General features: G+C 31.9%; 2 protein-coding genes across 3 annotated transcripts; both read left to right on the top strand.

Moving 5' to 3' along the window:
- Positions 1-6,966: 6,966 nt before the first annotated feature.
- On the top strand, positions 6,967-11,781 carry LOC117926754 (60S ribosomal protein L3-2). Of its 2 annotated transcripts, XM_034846038.1 has the most exons (6): positions 6,967-7,048; positions 8,146-8,248; positions 9,521-9,631; positions 10,032-10,336; positions 10,448-10,857; positions 11,260-11,781. In XM_034846038.1, exons 2-6 carry the CDS (start codon positions 8,164-8,166, stop codon positions 11,516-11,518), a joined length of 1,170 nt encoding a protein of 389 aa, XP_034701929.1. In that variant the 5' UTR covers positions 6,967-7,048; positions 8,146-8,163; the 3' UTR covers positions 11,519-11,781. The 2 variants fall into 2 exon arrangements, with proteins under 2 accessions (XP_034701929.1, XP_034701930.1); XM_034846039.1 differs by lacking the exon at positions 6,967-7,048 and having other exon boundaries at positions 8,138-8,248.
- A 1,212-nt stretch (positions 11,782-12,993) lies between these two features.
- LOC117926831 (S-protein homolog 5-like) lies at positions 12,994-13,461 on the top strand. The gene has a single exon (XM_034846122.1). It carries the CDS (start codon positions 12,994-12,996, stop codon positions 13,459-13,461), a length of 468 nt encoding a protein of 155 aa, XP_034702013.1.
- The last annotated feature ends 819 nt before the right edge of the window (positions 13,462-14,280 follow it).

Below are 14,280 nucleotides of genomic sequence, written 5' to 3'. Positions count from 1 at the left end.
GGGCATGATAAATTCTTTTTCACATACTTACTTGTTTTCATCTTCACAGTTTTCTATCCTTTTTTTTTTTTTGAAGGAAAATTGTTCTTGTGATTGAAAGGTTTTATTTTATTTATTTTTATTTTTAACTCACACCATAAGATTAAAGGTTATTTGATTAAAAGTGACATTAAAAAGGCAAATACAAAAGAATGACCTCCATTTTTTAAAAACCTATATTGGACAAAACTAGTCTTCAATAATATTTTAATCACTATCTCACATCAAGCATTTTTTGAATAAAAAGTTAGGGTAAAAATGTCAAAATAAGGCTATATGTGTAATTTTCAATGCATAGAAGCTATTTTTTCCAAATATAGGTATTATCTCACCCCCCCTTTGAATAAAATATTAATTTCTAAAATTAAATGTCTAGTAAAACTTGAAAGAACGTAGTATTAATTTTTACTTAATTACTTCACTAACCTTAAAATTCAATAACACAAAATTACTGGACCTTTGATTAATTAATTAATTTTGTATACTACTTATCAATGGTAATTCATGTAGGAATAAGTATACATCAAAGCAAAAGCATTTAAACCGACTTCATTTCATCCTTGTATTCATTATTATAAAAAATATTAACCTTTTTCATAAATTGTACAATATCAATTAAAATAGCATAATAAAAACATAGGGCCAATAATTGGCATACACCGAAATAAGAATTAATGAATATAAATTTGATAAAAATAAAGAAGAATCACATAATAATTAAATGAATGAATATAGACGTAAACATAAACGTAAAAGTAAACCTCATGTTTTAATTTATCATTGCATTTGATTCACATTAATCCCTAAATAACGTTTTAGTATCTTAAATTCAAGTGTGTTATATGAGTTGTAAACTTTCTTTGGGCTATATAAGTAAAGGGTGTTGTAGAGAAAATTACATAGAAACAATTAATCAAATCCAAGCATGGGTGGCAAATCCAATCCAAGCATGACCAACAAGGTATTGCTCATATCATTGGTGATGACTCTCTCACATATTCCAATGCTCTTCGCAAACTCCCTACAAGGCCATAAAAAGGGGGACTCATCGAGTGGATTAATCCGAAACGTACAGTTAGAATTATAAACGAGATGGGCGGACGAGAGAGTATTAAAGTTCATTGCTCGTCTATCGACGATGATCTTGGGACTCATGTTTTGTGGCCTGGCCAATATTTTGAGTGGAGCTTTAGAATTGCTATGGTGGATATAATCTTTTTTCCTACAAGGTTCGATTGCAAGTTTGAATGGCGCCAATTCAAGAGTGAGTTAGAGTTGTATTTAACTCTGTGGATATTATTAATCGTTGGGCTTGCAAATTTTGTCCTGTCAAGGCAAATAGAGACGGTATTTATGGGCTAAATTTGGTGAAGCGCTGGGTAAAGCATATTAAAGCCTAATTTAAAGTTTGTATGGAATAACCAACCACACAGCTGGTTAATTGTCGAGTCATTTTCATCGCATCAATATGTTTGGTTGAAAATATAATTTTAATTGTCCACTTATACCTTGGCCTTTAAGCATTTTTAACACCTTGATCTTCATTAGGTAGTTCAAAAAAGGATTTAGAAGACCGAAGTTAGGGGACATTTAGGAATTTTTATTCAAAATCGTCCACTTATCTAAAAACACTCACAAATATAATGTTTTAGGTTTAGATATGTACTAGTATATATGTTTCAATTAAAATTGCAATTGGCTTAATGGCCAACAGGCCACTCCATGCACACGAAACACCCATGTTTGAGCCTTGGCCTTCCATGCATGTCATTCACCGAGTAATATAAGAACTAGACTGACAACGAAATGTCCCATTGATAATTATAACCTATGCATTTCAAAATTCAAATGGCCTTAATTGAAACAATTGTTTGATAATTATCAAACCGATTCCAACCATGCAACTATATTTTTAGGAATAATTTTCAATATTTTGAATTAATAACCGTTATCCATATCTTAACAAATTCCAATTTTTAGCAAGCTCTTTAATCACTCTTTCTATCACCATAATCTAAAAAAATTACCATAATTAGAACTCAACATAGGTAACCGTCTTTCCCTAGATAATTCTATCATCAACTCGATTACTTTTTTTTTTCAATTTCTAAGGAAATTCTATTTTTCATTTCAATTTCTACTAATATGGCAACCCACTTAACTAGAACCACCCAAACTTCCTATCCCTCCATACTACTATTGGCTTCCTTAAACCTAATCTTTGGAAATAGAAACTTAACCTTATTAGTCTATTATGAAATTGCATCTTTTTATCTTTTAGAAAAAAACATTTCTTCAATTTCACAAATGAATAATATTAATATTCTATCAAAGAGAAAACTTGTGAAAACAACCACTTAGTATCCTCACAGAAGAGGAAAGAAAAATCAGTCATTTCTCCATCAATTTTGTGCTCTTAAGAAACTATAGCATGTCTTAATTTCTTCAACATCATCCCCACAACACAAAAAAGCCTATTATCTCTTAATAGCAAATTCACAACTTGCATTTATATGCCCACAACTAGGCTTAAAGAGTCTTAACCTTCATGGAATGGACAAAGGGTCTTGCCTAACATCTTTTTTTTTCACCACACTCACCCCAAACCTTGGTCCTAACTCTCCTTCTCGTTCCGTTTTTTCTTTTTTCTTTTTTCATTTCCTTTTCTTCCATTTCCTTTCTTTTTTTACAATCTTTGTTTTTTTGGTAAATCACAAAAGTACATAAATATTAAATAGGTTGTTCTATTAATATTTTGATCCAATTAGCTACATTTCAAGATATAACAAACAAATAAATTCTACATGAATGAAAAATCTACATACAATAACATTATTTCTACACTAGCTAAATCATAAAGTTCAATATATATATATATATATATATATATATATATATATATATAGATTGCAAGTAGGTTCATGGAGTCTCCGCATCAATTTTACTTACAAACAGCAAAACAATATCCTATGATATATTAAAAGTACAATAATAATAATAGTTTTTATGCTTATGTTAACAACATTGAATTTCTTAGATACACAAATAAAGTTGAGTAAGTGATATAAAGAAGTGAAAAAATACTTTAGGTTATGCATAACAAATTAGCTCTTTTTTTGTCAACAAAAGAAATTGAGTATATTAGAACTATAAAGGGTATGATTGTGTCAAATCTTATTTAAAGCATACTCAAGAAGTTTTCACAAAGATTTTTTTACTATTATTGTTATAGTAAATCAACCATCACATTGACCAAGAATCCAATTTTTCATGGAAGAAGCAAAATCATGTTTCACTATATTCATAGGTTGAGGAAAGATAAATAAAAAATAAAAAACAAAAAAAATATCCTTAAAGTCTTGTTCTTCAAAATATCAAATTATGAACATTTTTACGAAACCAATCAAGATGAAAACATTGTTCAAGATGAAGAACATGATGAGCATCATGAAATTTGAAGACCTTGGTTTAAGGGAGATAGTGTAGGAGTCCTAATTAAATCAAGATCATGTTTCCTTAATATATTAAAATTATTTTATTAGTATTAGGAGTGCGTATGTGCACGTGCAGGGGACATGATAAATTCTTTTTCATATACCACTTGTTTTCATCTTCACAGTTTTCTATCTTTTTTTTTTTTTTTTTTGAAGGAAAATTGTTCTTGTGATTGAAAGGTTTTATTTTATTTATTTTTATTTTTAACTCACACCATAAGATTAAAGGTTATTTGATTAAAAGTGACATTAAAAAGGCAAATACAAAAGAATGACCTCCATTTTTTAAAAACCTCTATTGGACAAAACTAGCGTTCAATAATATTTTAATCACTATCTCACATCAAGCATTTTTTGAATAAAAAGTTAGGGTAAAAAATGTCAAAATAAGGCTATATGTGTAATTTTCAATGCATAGAAGCTATTTTTTTCCAAATGTAGGTATTATCTCACCCCCATTGAATAAACTATTAATTTCTAAAATTAAATGTCTAGTAAAACTTGAAAAAATGTAGTATTAATTTTTACTTAATTACTTCACTAACCTTAAAATTTAATAACACAAAATTACTAGAACTTTGATTAATCAATTAATTTTGTATACTACTTATCAACGGTAATTCATGTAGGAATAAATATACATCAAGGCAAAAGCATTTAAACCAACTTCATTTTTCATCCTTGTATTCATTATTATAAAAAATATTAACCTTTTCATAAATTGTACAATATCAATGAAAATAGCATAATAAAAACAAATTGATGCGTAGCATAGGGCCAATAATTGGAATTAATAAATATAAATTTGATAAAAATGAAGAAGAATCACACAATAACTAAATGAATTAACATAGATGTAAACATAAACATAAAAGTAAACCCCATGTTTTAATTTATCATTGCATTTGCTTCACATTAATCCCTAAATAACGTTTTAGTATCTTAAATTTAAGTGCATTATATAAGTTGTAAACTTTCTTTGAGCTATATAAGTAAAGGGGTGTTGTAGAGAAAATTACATAAAAATAATTAATCAAATCCAAGCATGGGTGGCAAATCCAATCCAAGCATGACCAACATGGTATTGCTCATATCATTTGTGCTGACTCTCTCACATATTCCAATCCTTTTCGCAAACTCCCTGCAAGGCTAAAAAGAGTAGGGATTCATCGATTGGATTAATCTGAAATGTATATATAGAATTATAAACGAGATGGGCGGACAAGAGAGTCTTAAAATTCATTGTTGGTCTTACGACGATGGTCTTGGGATTCATGTTTTGTGGTCTGGCCAATATTTTGACTAGAGATTTAGAATTACTATGTTGGATGTAATCACTAATTCTACAAAGTTCACTTGCACGTTTAAATATTGCCAATTCAGGAAGAAGTTTGTAGTTTTTTATAGCAGAAGGGATATTGTTGATAATATTGCTTGCATATTTTGTCTTCTCAGGGCAACTAGAGATGGTCTTTATGGGCCAAATTTTGTGACCCACTAGATAAAGCTTATTGAGGCCTAATTTAAAGTTTGTATGGAATAACCAATCACACAACTGGTTGATTGTCGAGGCATTTTCATCGCATCAATATGTTTGGTTTGAGAATAATACATGGTGCTACCTTGTTTAAATTCATATCACTCTATCTTTCACATTATACAACAAGTACTTTTTCTCTATGTGTGTGTGTGGGGTGTTACAATTGTCAAAAAAGACTAGCTTCTTTAGTTTAAGGGTGACAACTTTTAAAATATATATAAATTATGTCACTTATAAAGAATGTGAGCCTTAGCTTAATGGCTTAGCCTTGAGTCTTGGGTTCAATTCCTGTACCAAGAAATGGAGATTTACATTTTTAACATTTTCAAGAAGGCACTTAACATTTTTTTTTGGGGGGGGGGGGGGGGGGGGGGGTAGGTAGGTACCCTGTGCCTTAACTGGCTCCACCACTAAAAGAAACTATTCTATGAGAGTTTTAGAAATTAAAATAACAAGGTCTCAAGTGAAATGAAGACGATAATTGATTTTAAAGATAATAGGTATTGAAATAAAATTACATGAATAATTCATTAGAGTCTTTGCAAGATAGTAATTAGTGTTATTTAAAATACTGAGTATGCTTTTGGATACATATCTTATTTTCTATTCTTCAAATCAGAAAGTAGCGGTAACTGTTATATAAGATATAAGAACTCTTAGAGAGTTCCATTAAAAAATAATAATAATTAATAATAATAATAATAATGGTGTTAAAAGCTAATTAAAAGAATTGAGGCTATCCCCGAATCCAAGAAAGGCAAATTCAAGAAAAAGACTAACATATTTCATATTTTTCATAATAAAACCAAATATGATAAAAAAAAAAAATCATTTTTCTTATGATTTCTTTCTTTCCTTAATACCTTTCAGGAACCAAAGATAACCTAAATTTATTTTTTAAATCTTCAACATGAGTATTTCTAACATATAGGAAAATGTCCTAAAATTAAGAGAATCAAATTATTTGTTTTGCATAGAGAAGAACAACGTTTCTCCAACCATTGTCGTGTCTTTTGCTTTGCAAAGAGATCATTTAGTAATTAATTAATATGCTACAAAAAAAGTTGTAAGTTGGGAAATTCTAATTCCATCTAGAGTTGCATATTAATGGACATGAGTTGAGGCCTTGAAAATTTTGAATTTAATTTATATCCTACCCATAATTATGCACTTATGATAATTTTGCTCGTGCTTTATATTATATGATCATATTTTGTTAAATGTAAGTTATACTATTTTTGGTATTCAAAAATATGAAGATCAAGCTTAAACTTAAGTTGAAAGAAATATAACATTTGATTAGTCGATTAGTTAACACCTCGTCTTTGTGCTTTTGTATGTTTAAGAGTTGATAGCACATCGAGAGTTATGATATTATGCTTATTGATGATACATATTTAGATATTACGTCCATTTGAATTATTGGCATGATTATATCAATTGAATCTTTTGTTTATCTTAGTATGTTTGTCTTGCTTATCTTGACATATATATTCTTATTGTTGTTTATCTCGTTCATCTTGATATGTCGATTCTCTTTGAGGATATTATTTCTTTTTGTTATATACTTATCTTGCTTATCTTTTTGTTGTACAATTTCTTTTCCTTGATACTTTCTTGAAGCCAAACATAAGATAATCGATAAATTCAGCAAGTTAATTACCATTGAGGCCACCCCCATCAAGCAGGTTCGGGATTTACATGGGCTTAGGCCAGGCCCAATAGTTGATGGGACAATGGAGGCCGATTTGGCCCATGACAAAAACGGCCCACATGCCCGCAGCTAGGGTTAGGTTTACAAAACCCTAGTGTCCATGAATAAAATGATCCAACGAACACTATGAGCCTTTCAAATCAATCCCATCCGTCCAATCACATCCAAATCCCTATAAAAGCCCTAAGCGATAATTACCTAGGGTTTCAGAATCAGAGCTGCTCCCTCGACTGATCTCCTTTCTCAAAGTTTGTCTTCGAGGTAACATGGATGAATTCCAAATGGGTTTGTTTCTTATTGAAATTCTCAGAATCTGTGTATTTGGTTGCTAAGAAAACAGAGGAAAATAGAACGAAAATTATTACCTCTTATTTTTGGATCTTGTTTTTTCATGTTCCGTAATATCATTTCCTTACTTTTTCTCAGCAGCCGAACGGGTTTTTAGACTGTGACGCTTATACTTCCCTAAATCTCTTTGTTTAAGACCTTAAATATCATATCTTTGTGTACATGAGTTGTACATTGATGATATTTTGCCTTTTATTTTTATGAGAGTTTGATATTATTTACTTCTATTTTCTGATTTTTTTTACATGCTTGAGTCTGATTTTCCCTTTCTGGGTATTAATTGTATTTGATTATTTTTTGTGTATAAGTTTTCTTCTATTTTATGAATAATTGGATGGTCTTGTGCTGATCTGAATATGTTGAAGTTGCCCATTTCCAAACAATGATTGAAATGCTCTCCCCAAAACAACAGAATGAGTAATCAAGGCTGGAGTCTCAAAAGGGCTCTTTGCCAAATCCCTAATTAGGGTTTTTGGAAAGAAACATGAATGAGCCCGAGATTTGGCGGAATGGCTGCCATAGGCCTTTGGTTGGGGACCATTTTTTGTCATCTGTTGGATCTGATGGTAATGATATATGTTTGCGGATCGGAGATGTATTTTTCCCTTAATAAAATCGAATTTTTAGACCTAAATTTGGTTTTAAGTATGAAATTTTGTTTGGAATTGAAAATTTTCTAATATGAAATGTGTACTATTGCACTTTGTGAACTGACAATTTTATATTTTGGTTGATTTAGGATTTAATAATTTGCAAATTTTCAATTTGATGGTTTTCTTGGTGTTTTCAAATTTACAGATTTAGATTTTTTTTAATAAAAAAATAGGTTTTTTTATTCATTTTTATGAATAAAAATCAGTTGATAAATTTTTTTATTATGAATTTAATCTTTTGTTGTGGTTAAATGCTTTCATATTCTTTAATAAGCATCTAGCTAATGCTGATCAACCAGTGATTTATCTTCCATTTACTTAATAAGAAAATAAATATGAGGTCTATAAGTTTTGCAGAGAGAAACATAAGGCAGCATGTCTCATCGCAAGTTTGAGCACCCAAGACATGGCTCTTTGGGATTTCTTCCCAGGAAAAGAGCTGCCCGTCACAGAGGAAAAGGTTTCAAATGCACCTTAATTTATCATTCATGATGTATAATTTTCAGTTTTACATGTACCAATTTCTAAATTGGAATCTGTTATTGAATTATTCTAACTTTGTCATTATCATATATTGTGTTTTCTCATTGTTTTATATTTGCTTGTTACTAAAGCTCATGTTTTAGCTGGTGGGTATGGCGGCTAATACTTATTTCAAATGATCTCTGGTCCATATTTTGTCGTGTTGTACCATATTGTTTTCATTTGGGAATGGTGTAAAGTGCATGTTCAAGATGGGAAAAAGGAAACATTTGCAAAATGCTGTTGATCTTCATTTCAATTATTGAACAGAACATTTTTATTTAATATTCCGAAAATGGACTAATATTATATTGAATCCCATGGAGTATTGATGATGGGCATGAAGTGGATTATTTTAAAGTTGAGTGTGCTCTGCTAGTATCCATGCTGTGCGGTGAAACAAAGAATTTTTAAAGTCTGTTGTGGTGGTTTCTTATTTGGCTGGAACAGGAATGCTTGTGGTGTTCTTATTTTGTTAGTGTGTTAATGATAGGTTTCTAGGGCCAATTTGGTAGGAAGCTTTAGATCGTTTGAACTGCAGTTTGCCTGTGGGGCAAATGAATGGAGCATTTGCATCCTCACACTCTTCGGTGCAGCAGCTGCTTTCATGATTTTGTTGTGGCAACTTCTGATCCATGCTTTATCTCAGTGATTGATTTTCTGTGTTTGTGAACTAGAAAAATGGTGCTTGGAAATTGGGGTGGTGTCTCTCACTATGTTATGTTGAAAAAACATGTCGTCATATAAGAGCATCTCCAATGCATAATGCTAAACACAATTTTACTATTACTTTGCCACATGAAATATCTTTGCATGTTGGAGCAACAATTCTAAATGCAAATGATATATTTTCGAGGATGGCATCCACGTTAGCATCCTCATTGGAGATGCTCTGACCACTGTGAAAGGAAGGAATTAACAATGTTGAATTGGTTAAAATATATTTTTTTAATTTTAATCCATTGTTCTCTTGAAATTAGCCCTTAGAATTATATATGGTTCTTTTCAAATGGTCTGGTTCTTTTTTATAATTTCTGGGAAATTATTTTGCTTGTGAGCCAACTTAATACATCGTTTTTCTTCTGAATTAAATTCCTTGCTTGGCTTCCACTTAATAGCTGTTGAATAGATTGTGGCTTGTATGGTTTCATTGTTTGTGCTGTAATACTATTTTGGTTTATTAATTATTTTGTTTGTGGGGTTTATGCAGTGAAGGCCTTTCCCAAGGATGATCCAACAAAACCTTGCAGATTAACTGCTTTCCTTGGATACAAAGCTGGCATGACCCATATCGTCAGAGAAGTTGAGAAACCAGGGTCAAGTGAGTTTCTCTACCTCTATGCATAATTCAAAGTCCATCCATAAGTCATCTGCCACTCTAATTGGTAGAACAAAAAAAAAATGAATTCACATGTGAAACTCTAATCATAATCTGCTGGAAAAATGTTATGATTAGTAAGACAATAGTTACCAAGTAACTCCGCATCACTTTGATGAGTAGTGCCTGTATGTTCAGATGGTTCCTTTTGTAAAGCAAATGCATGGTAATTATGCCTGGATGTGCTCTAATTTTGTGGGCAACTGATTATAATTGAATAGGAGGAAACCACACTTGACAGCTCCAGGAAAAATGTGGTTTGCACATCTAAAGCATTATTATTTTTTAATTTAATTTTGTCATGCTGCATCACTGTATTCATGAATCCCTCCCTCCCTAACAGAACTACACAAGAAAGAAACATGCGAAGCAGTAACTATCATAGAAACGCCACCAATGGTGGTTGTTGGTGTTGTTGGTTATCTCAAGACACCGCGTGGCCTTCGTTCTCTGAATACTGTTTGGGCCCAGCATCTTAGTGAGGAGGTGAAGAGGAGATTCTATAAGAACTGGTGCAAGTCCAAGAAGAAGGCTTTCACCAAGTATTCTAAGAAATATGAATCTGAAGATGGAAAGAAGGATATTCAAGCTCAATTGGAGAAAATGAAGAAGTACTGCAATGTGATTCGTGTTTTGGCCCATACCCAGGTAGTTTTCCATCACCAATATTTGGGATTCAAAGACTTTAGGTTTCACATTTATAAATGCAAGTTACCAATTATTTGGCACTGACATATCCTATATGGAATGGATTTGTAGATTAGAAAAATGAAGGGCCTGAAGCAGAAAAAGGCCCACCTTATGGAGATTCAGGTGAATGGTGGAGATGTTGCTAAGAAGGTTGACTATGCCTATGGTTTCTTTGAGAAGCAGATTCCAATTGATGCTATATTCCAGAAAGATGAGATGATTGATATCATTGGAGTAACTAAGGGTAAGGGATATGAGGGTGTTGTTACCCGTTGGGGTGTAACTCGTCTTCCTCGTAAGACCCACCGTGGGCTTCGCAAGGTGGCCTGTATTGGTGCCTGGCATCCAGCTAGGGTATCATTTACAGTTGCCAGAGCTGGGCAGAATGGTTACCATCATCGCACAGAGATGAACAAGAAGATTTACAAGGTTGGAAAGACTGACCAAGAGTCCCATTCTGCCATGACCGAGTTTGACAGGTTAGACATTTTCAGTCCTTTTCTTTTGAAAGCCAAAAGCTGTTTTTTAAGTGACCCTTTAATGAACTTCGCTTTCTGTTTCCCCTTTGTTCATCAGTTTTGGGTGAAGCACACTTTAGATTGGTAGCTTACCAGACTTCAAGGTTTTGAAACATATTTTAGAAAGTGAAATCATTTTCCTTAATCCTATAGGTTGTTTTGGAAACATTTGATTTGAACCAATTGATTTTAAAGCTTGTTAAAATCATATACCCATTGCAAATTTAACATGGAATGTGGTCAGAAAAAATTCTATCCAATAGAACATTATTATGTCCACACTAGGGCTTTATAAGGCAAAACTTTTGAACAGATCCTTAAACCAAGTTATGAATTTAAGTGAGACTGATTTGTGGTAATTAGGACCGAGAAGGATATTACCCCAATGGGAGGATTCCCACATTATGGGGTGGTGAAAGACGATTACCTGCTGATCAAAGGATGTTGCGTGGGACCAAAGAAGCGAGTTGTCACATTGAGGCAGTCACTGTTGAAGCAAACATCTAGGGTTGCTATGGAGGAGATTAAACTCAAGTTCATTGATACATCCTCTAAGTTTGGCCATGGTCGCTTCCAGACAACCCAGGAGAAGGCCAAGTTCTTTGGACGGCTCAAGGCTTGAAACCAGCCCCCAAGGTTGAAGAGAACTTTCATCTTCTTTCTTTCAATTGTTACCTGCATACCAAGGTTTTTAAGACATCATTCCCCTCTTCCAAAATTCTCTATTATGTGCTGGGATTTCAGATTCTGTTGCTGTTACTTGGATTGTGGATTTTGGATTTTGTCACTATTGCTTCCATAAAAGCCAATTTTGCTCTGAACTTCTTGCCTAAGCTATTTTTTATATTTAATAAAGAACACAGAGGTTAGCTGTTTTAGCTTTTATACATTGGATTGAGTAGTGATGATGGGTATGCGGAAATTGTATGCAGGAAAAACTAAAATGGATTCATGTTGGATCTCTGGACCAAAGTGACTAAGATCTCAAGATTTTTAGGCTGTTTGGTGGTTGGGGTTGGATGATCCTAGCTTATGTAGTTGTGCTGGTTTATCTATTTAGGTTTTTGATAATGCCATTCTAATCAAGGTCTTTAGGCTATGTTTGATTGGGAGTATAAGAAATAAAATTTATATTACATTATTAGAAAAAGTATGAAATTTTATTATTATTTAATATTGTTTGAATTTTTTTTTTAATGTATCATTTAATAAGTGATTTTTTTTGTTAATAATGCTCATGATTCAAGGTTTTTGAAATTTATAAGTAAAATTTGGATTAGGTTGGGACTAAGATTCGGTCAACCCAAGCTCAACTTGAATCTGATTTAATGGTTTTAAAATATTTATAATGCATGTTATCTTATATATTATATCATATATTTTTTATTTTTAAAAAAATTATATATGGAATTATGTTTATTCATTTGTAGTTATCTTGAATTTTATCTTATTTTATTATTTAAATTTTTATATAAATGCATTAAAAATGTTTTTTTTTTAAAATACTGTAAATGGATTTGAAATTATACAACTCTAATTCAAATTTAATTCGATCAATTTGAGTTTAACTTGATCAACACAAGTCTAATTAGAACAATCCAAAATCAACTTGAAATTTTAAAATAAATAAATTGAGGTACCCAAAATCAACCTGAAATTTTAAAAAAATAAATAAATAAATTGAGGTTTGAGTCACGCATGTTAGAGTTTGGGTCGAATTAAGCTCAAATTGATTATTTCTTAATTTGGTTTGAGTTTGGGTTGGCCATCAACTCGACCTACCGTTTGGGTTAGCCATCAACTTGACCTACCCGTCCAAAGTGCAGCCTATGTCAAGATCGAGAGAAGCAAATAAAACTTTATTCATTAATTCTTAGGTTAGTTAGTGTAGGTCCCAAACAAACCAAATTATTTTAACAAAATACACCCTAGACGTTAGTTAAATGAATGAACATAAATGTAAAACCCCATTTTTTCATTATTGCATTTTCTTGACATTAATACTTAAATAACGCTTTAGCATCTTAAATTCAACTTATTTATAGACATATTCCTTCAACTATAAATAAAGGGTTTATAATAAAAATCAATCCAAGCATGGGAATCTCCAACACCACCATGATATTGCTTGCATCATTTGTGGTGGCTCTTTCACAAATACCAATCCATCTTGCAGACACCCATCAAGCCTACAGAGAGGAGTCCTTCGTGGATATGATTGATCCAAAAATTGGAGTCAAAATCCAAAACATCATGGGTAATGGATCAGGAGAGCAGATCAGTGTTCATTGCAAATCCGAAAAAGATGATCTTGGGACTCATATTTTAAGGCCCAAGGAGTCGATTCAGTGGAGATTTCCACCTTCAAAGTTCCTCTACACAGCCTTCAATTGTAATGTAACATGGGGGCAGCACTCAGTGAGCTTTGATGCTTATGATTTTTGGAGGGATAGTGGTGATACCAACCGTTGCATGCAGTGTGTTTGGAGTGTGTCAAAAGATTCAATTGTTGGAGAGGGTTTATGGCCGTACCCAGATCTTATCATCAAATGGCCAAAAATTTGAAACAATTGGTTAAACTGTAATCAAGTTGTTAATTGAAAGTCATTAACAGCCAAACACACAATCGCCTCGATTGATTCCCAAGGCATTTTTATCTATGTGAATTTGCTCGAGTTGAGCTGTTTTTTCTTCAATTATATCCCTTAACTTACGATATTTCACATCAATAAATTTGGTTTCGAGAATGGTACATGGTTTATATTCATGCCAGTCTGGCGATCATAATATATGATGAGGTAAAAGTATTTAAATATTTTTTATTATTACATTTATTATTGTAAATAAAAAACAAAAAATAATAACTTTTTCATACGTGTTACGAAATAATAATGAAAATAGCATTGTATGAACAAATCAACGAAACTCTTAAATATGAAAAAACAAAGTCTACAAACTACGATAAATTCAAATGTCAAATTACTTAATGAAGCTTTCTTATAGGTATCAAATCAATGTTGTACGTGGAACTTTCTAAACTCAAATCATTTTCTAGTCATAAAATTCGAAATAAATTTGGTCATTGATCCATTTTCTCATGGGATTAATTAGGAGCCCAAACCTTTGAAATGGTACACATATGACATGATAGGTCAAATGCTATATGGAGAATCCAATGCTAATACATACATACATGGTTTAGAGGCTCTTTAATTATATAGTTAGGTGTTGTTGAGAGATGGTCAATGTTTGTCTTCATTTTCCTTCCTTTTTGTGTTGAAACTTGTGTCCTTCAACAACTTGTGTCTTTCCATCCAAGAAATGATGTGAACTTTGAAAATTCTATTTGTGGTTGAAGAGTTGCCTTCATGCTAATTATTATTT

The sequence above is a fragment of the Vitis riparia genome, chromosome 12 (genome assembly GCF_004353265.1).
Source record: "Vitis riparia cultivar Riparia Gloire de Montpellier isolate 1030 chromosome 12, EGFV_Vit.rip_1.0, whole genome shotgun sequence".
Taxonomy (NCBI): domain Eukaryota; kingdom Viridiplantae; phylum Streptophyta; class Magnoliopsida; order Vitales; family Vitaceae; genus Vitis; species Vitis riparia.
This window is presented reverse-complemented; position numbering and strand designations above follow the sequence as displayed.

What these genes read in the sequence shown, in the direction of transcription:
- LOC117926831 (XM_034846122.1), top strand. Translation starts at nt 12,994, where the DNA reads ATGGGAATCTCCAACACCACCATGATATTGCTTGCATCATTTGTGGTG.
- LOC117926754 (XM_034846038.1), top strand. Translation starts at nt 8,164, where the DNA reads ATGTCTCATCGCAAGTTTGAGCACCCAAGACATGGCTCTTTGGGATTT. An exon ending in TGCCCGTCACAGAGGAAAAG is followed by an intron (nt 8,249 to 9,520) that starts GTTTCAAATGCA and finishes GGGTTTATGCAG; the next exon opens with TGAAGGCCTTTCCCAAGGAT. An exon ending in GTGTTTTGGCCCATACCCAG is followed by an intron (nt 10,337 to 10,447) that starts GTAGTTTTCCAT and finishes ATGGATTTGTAG; the next exon opens with ATTAGAAAAATGAAGGGCCT.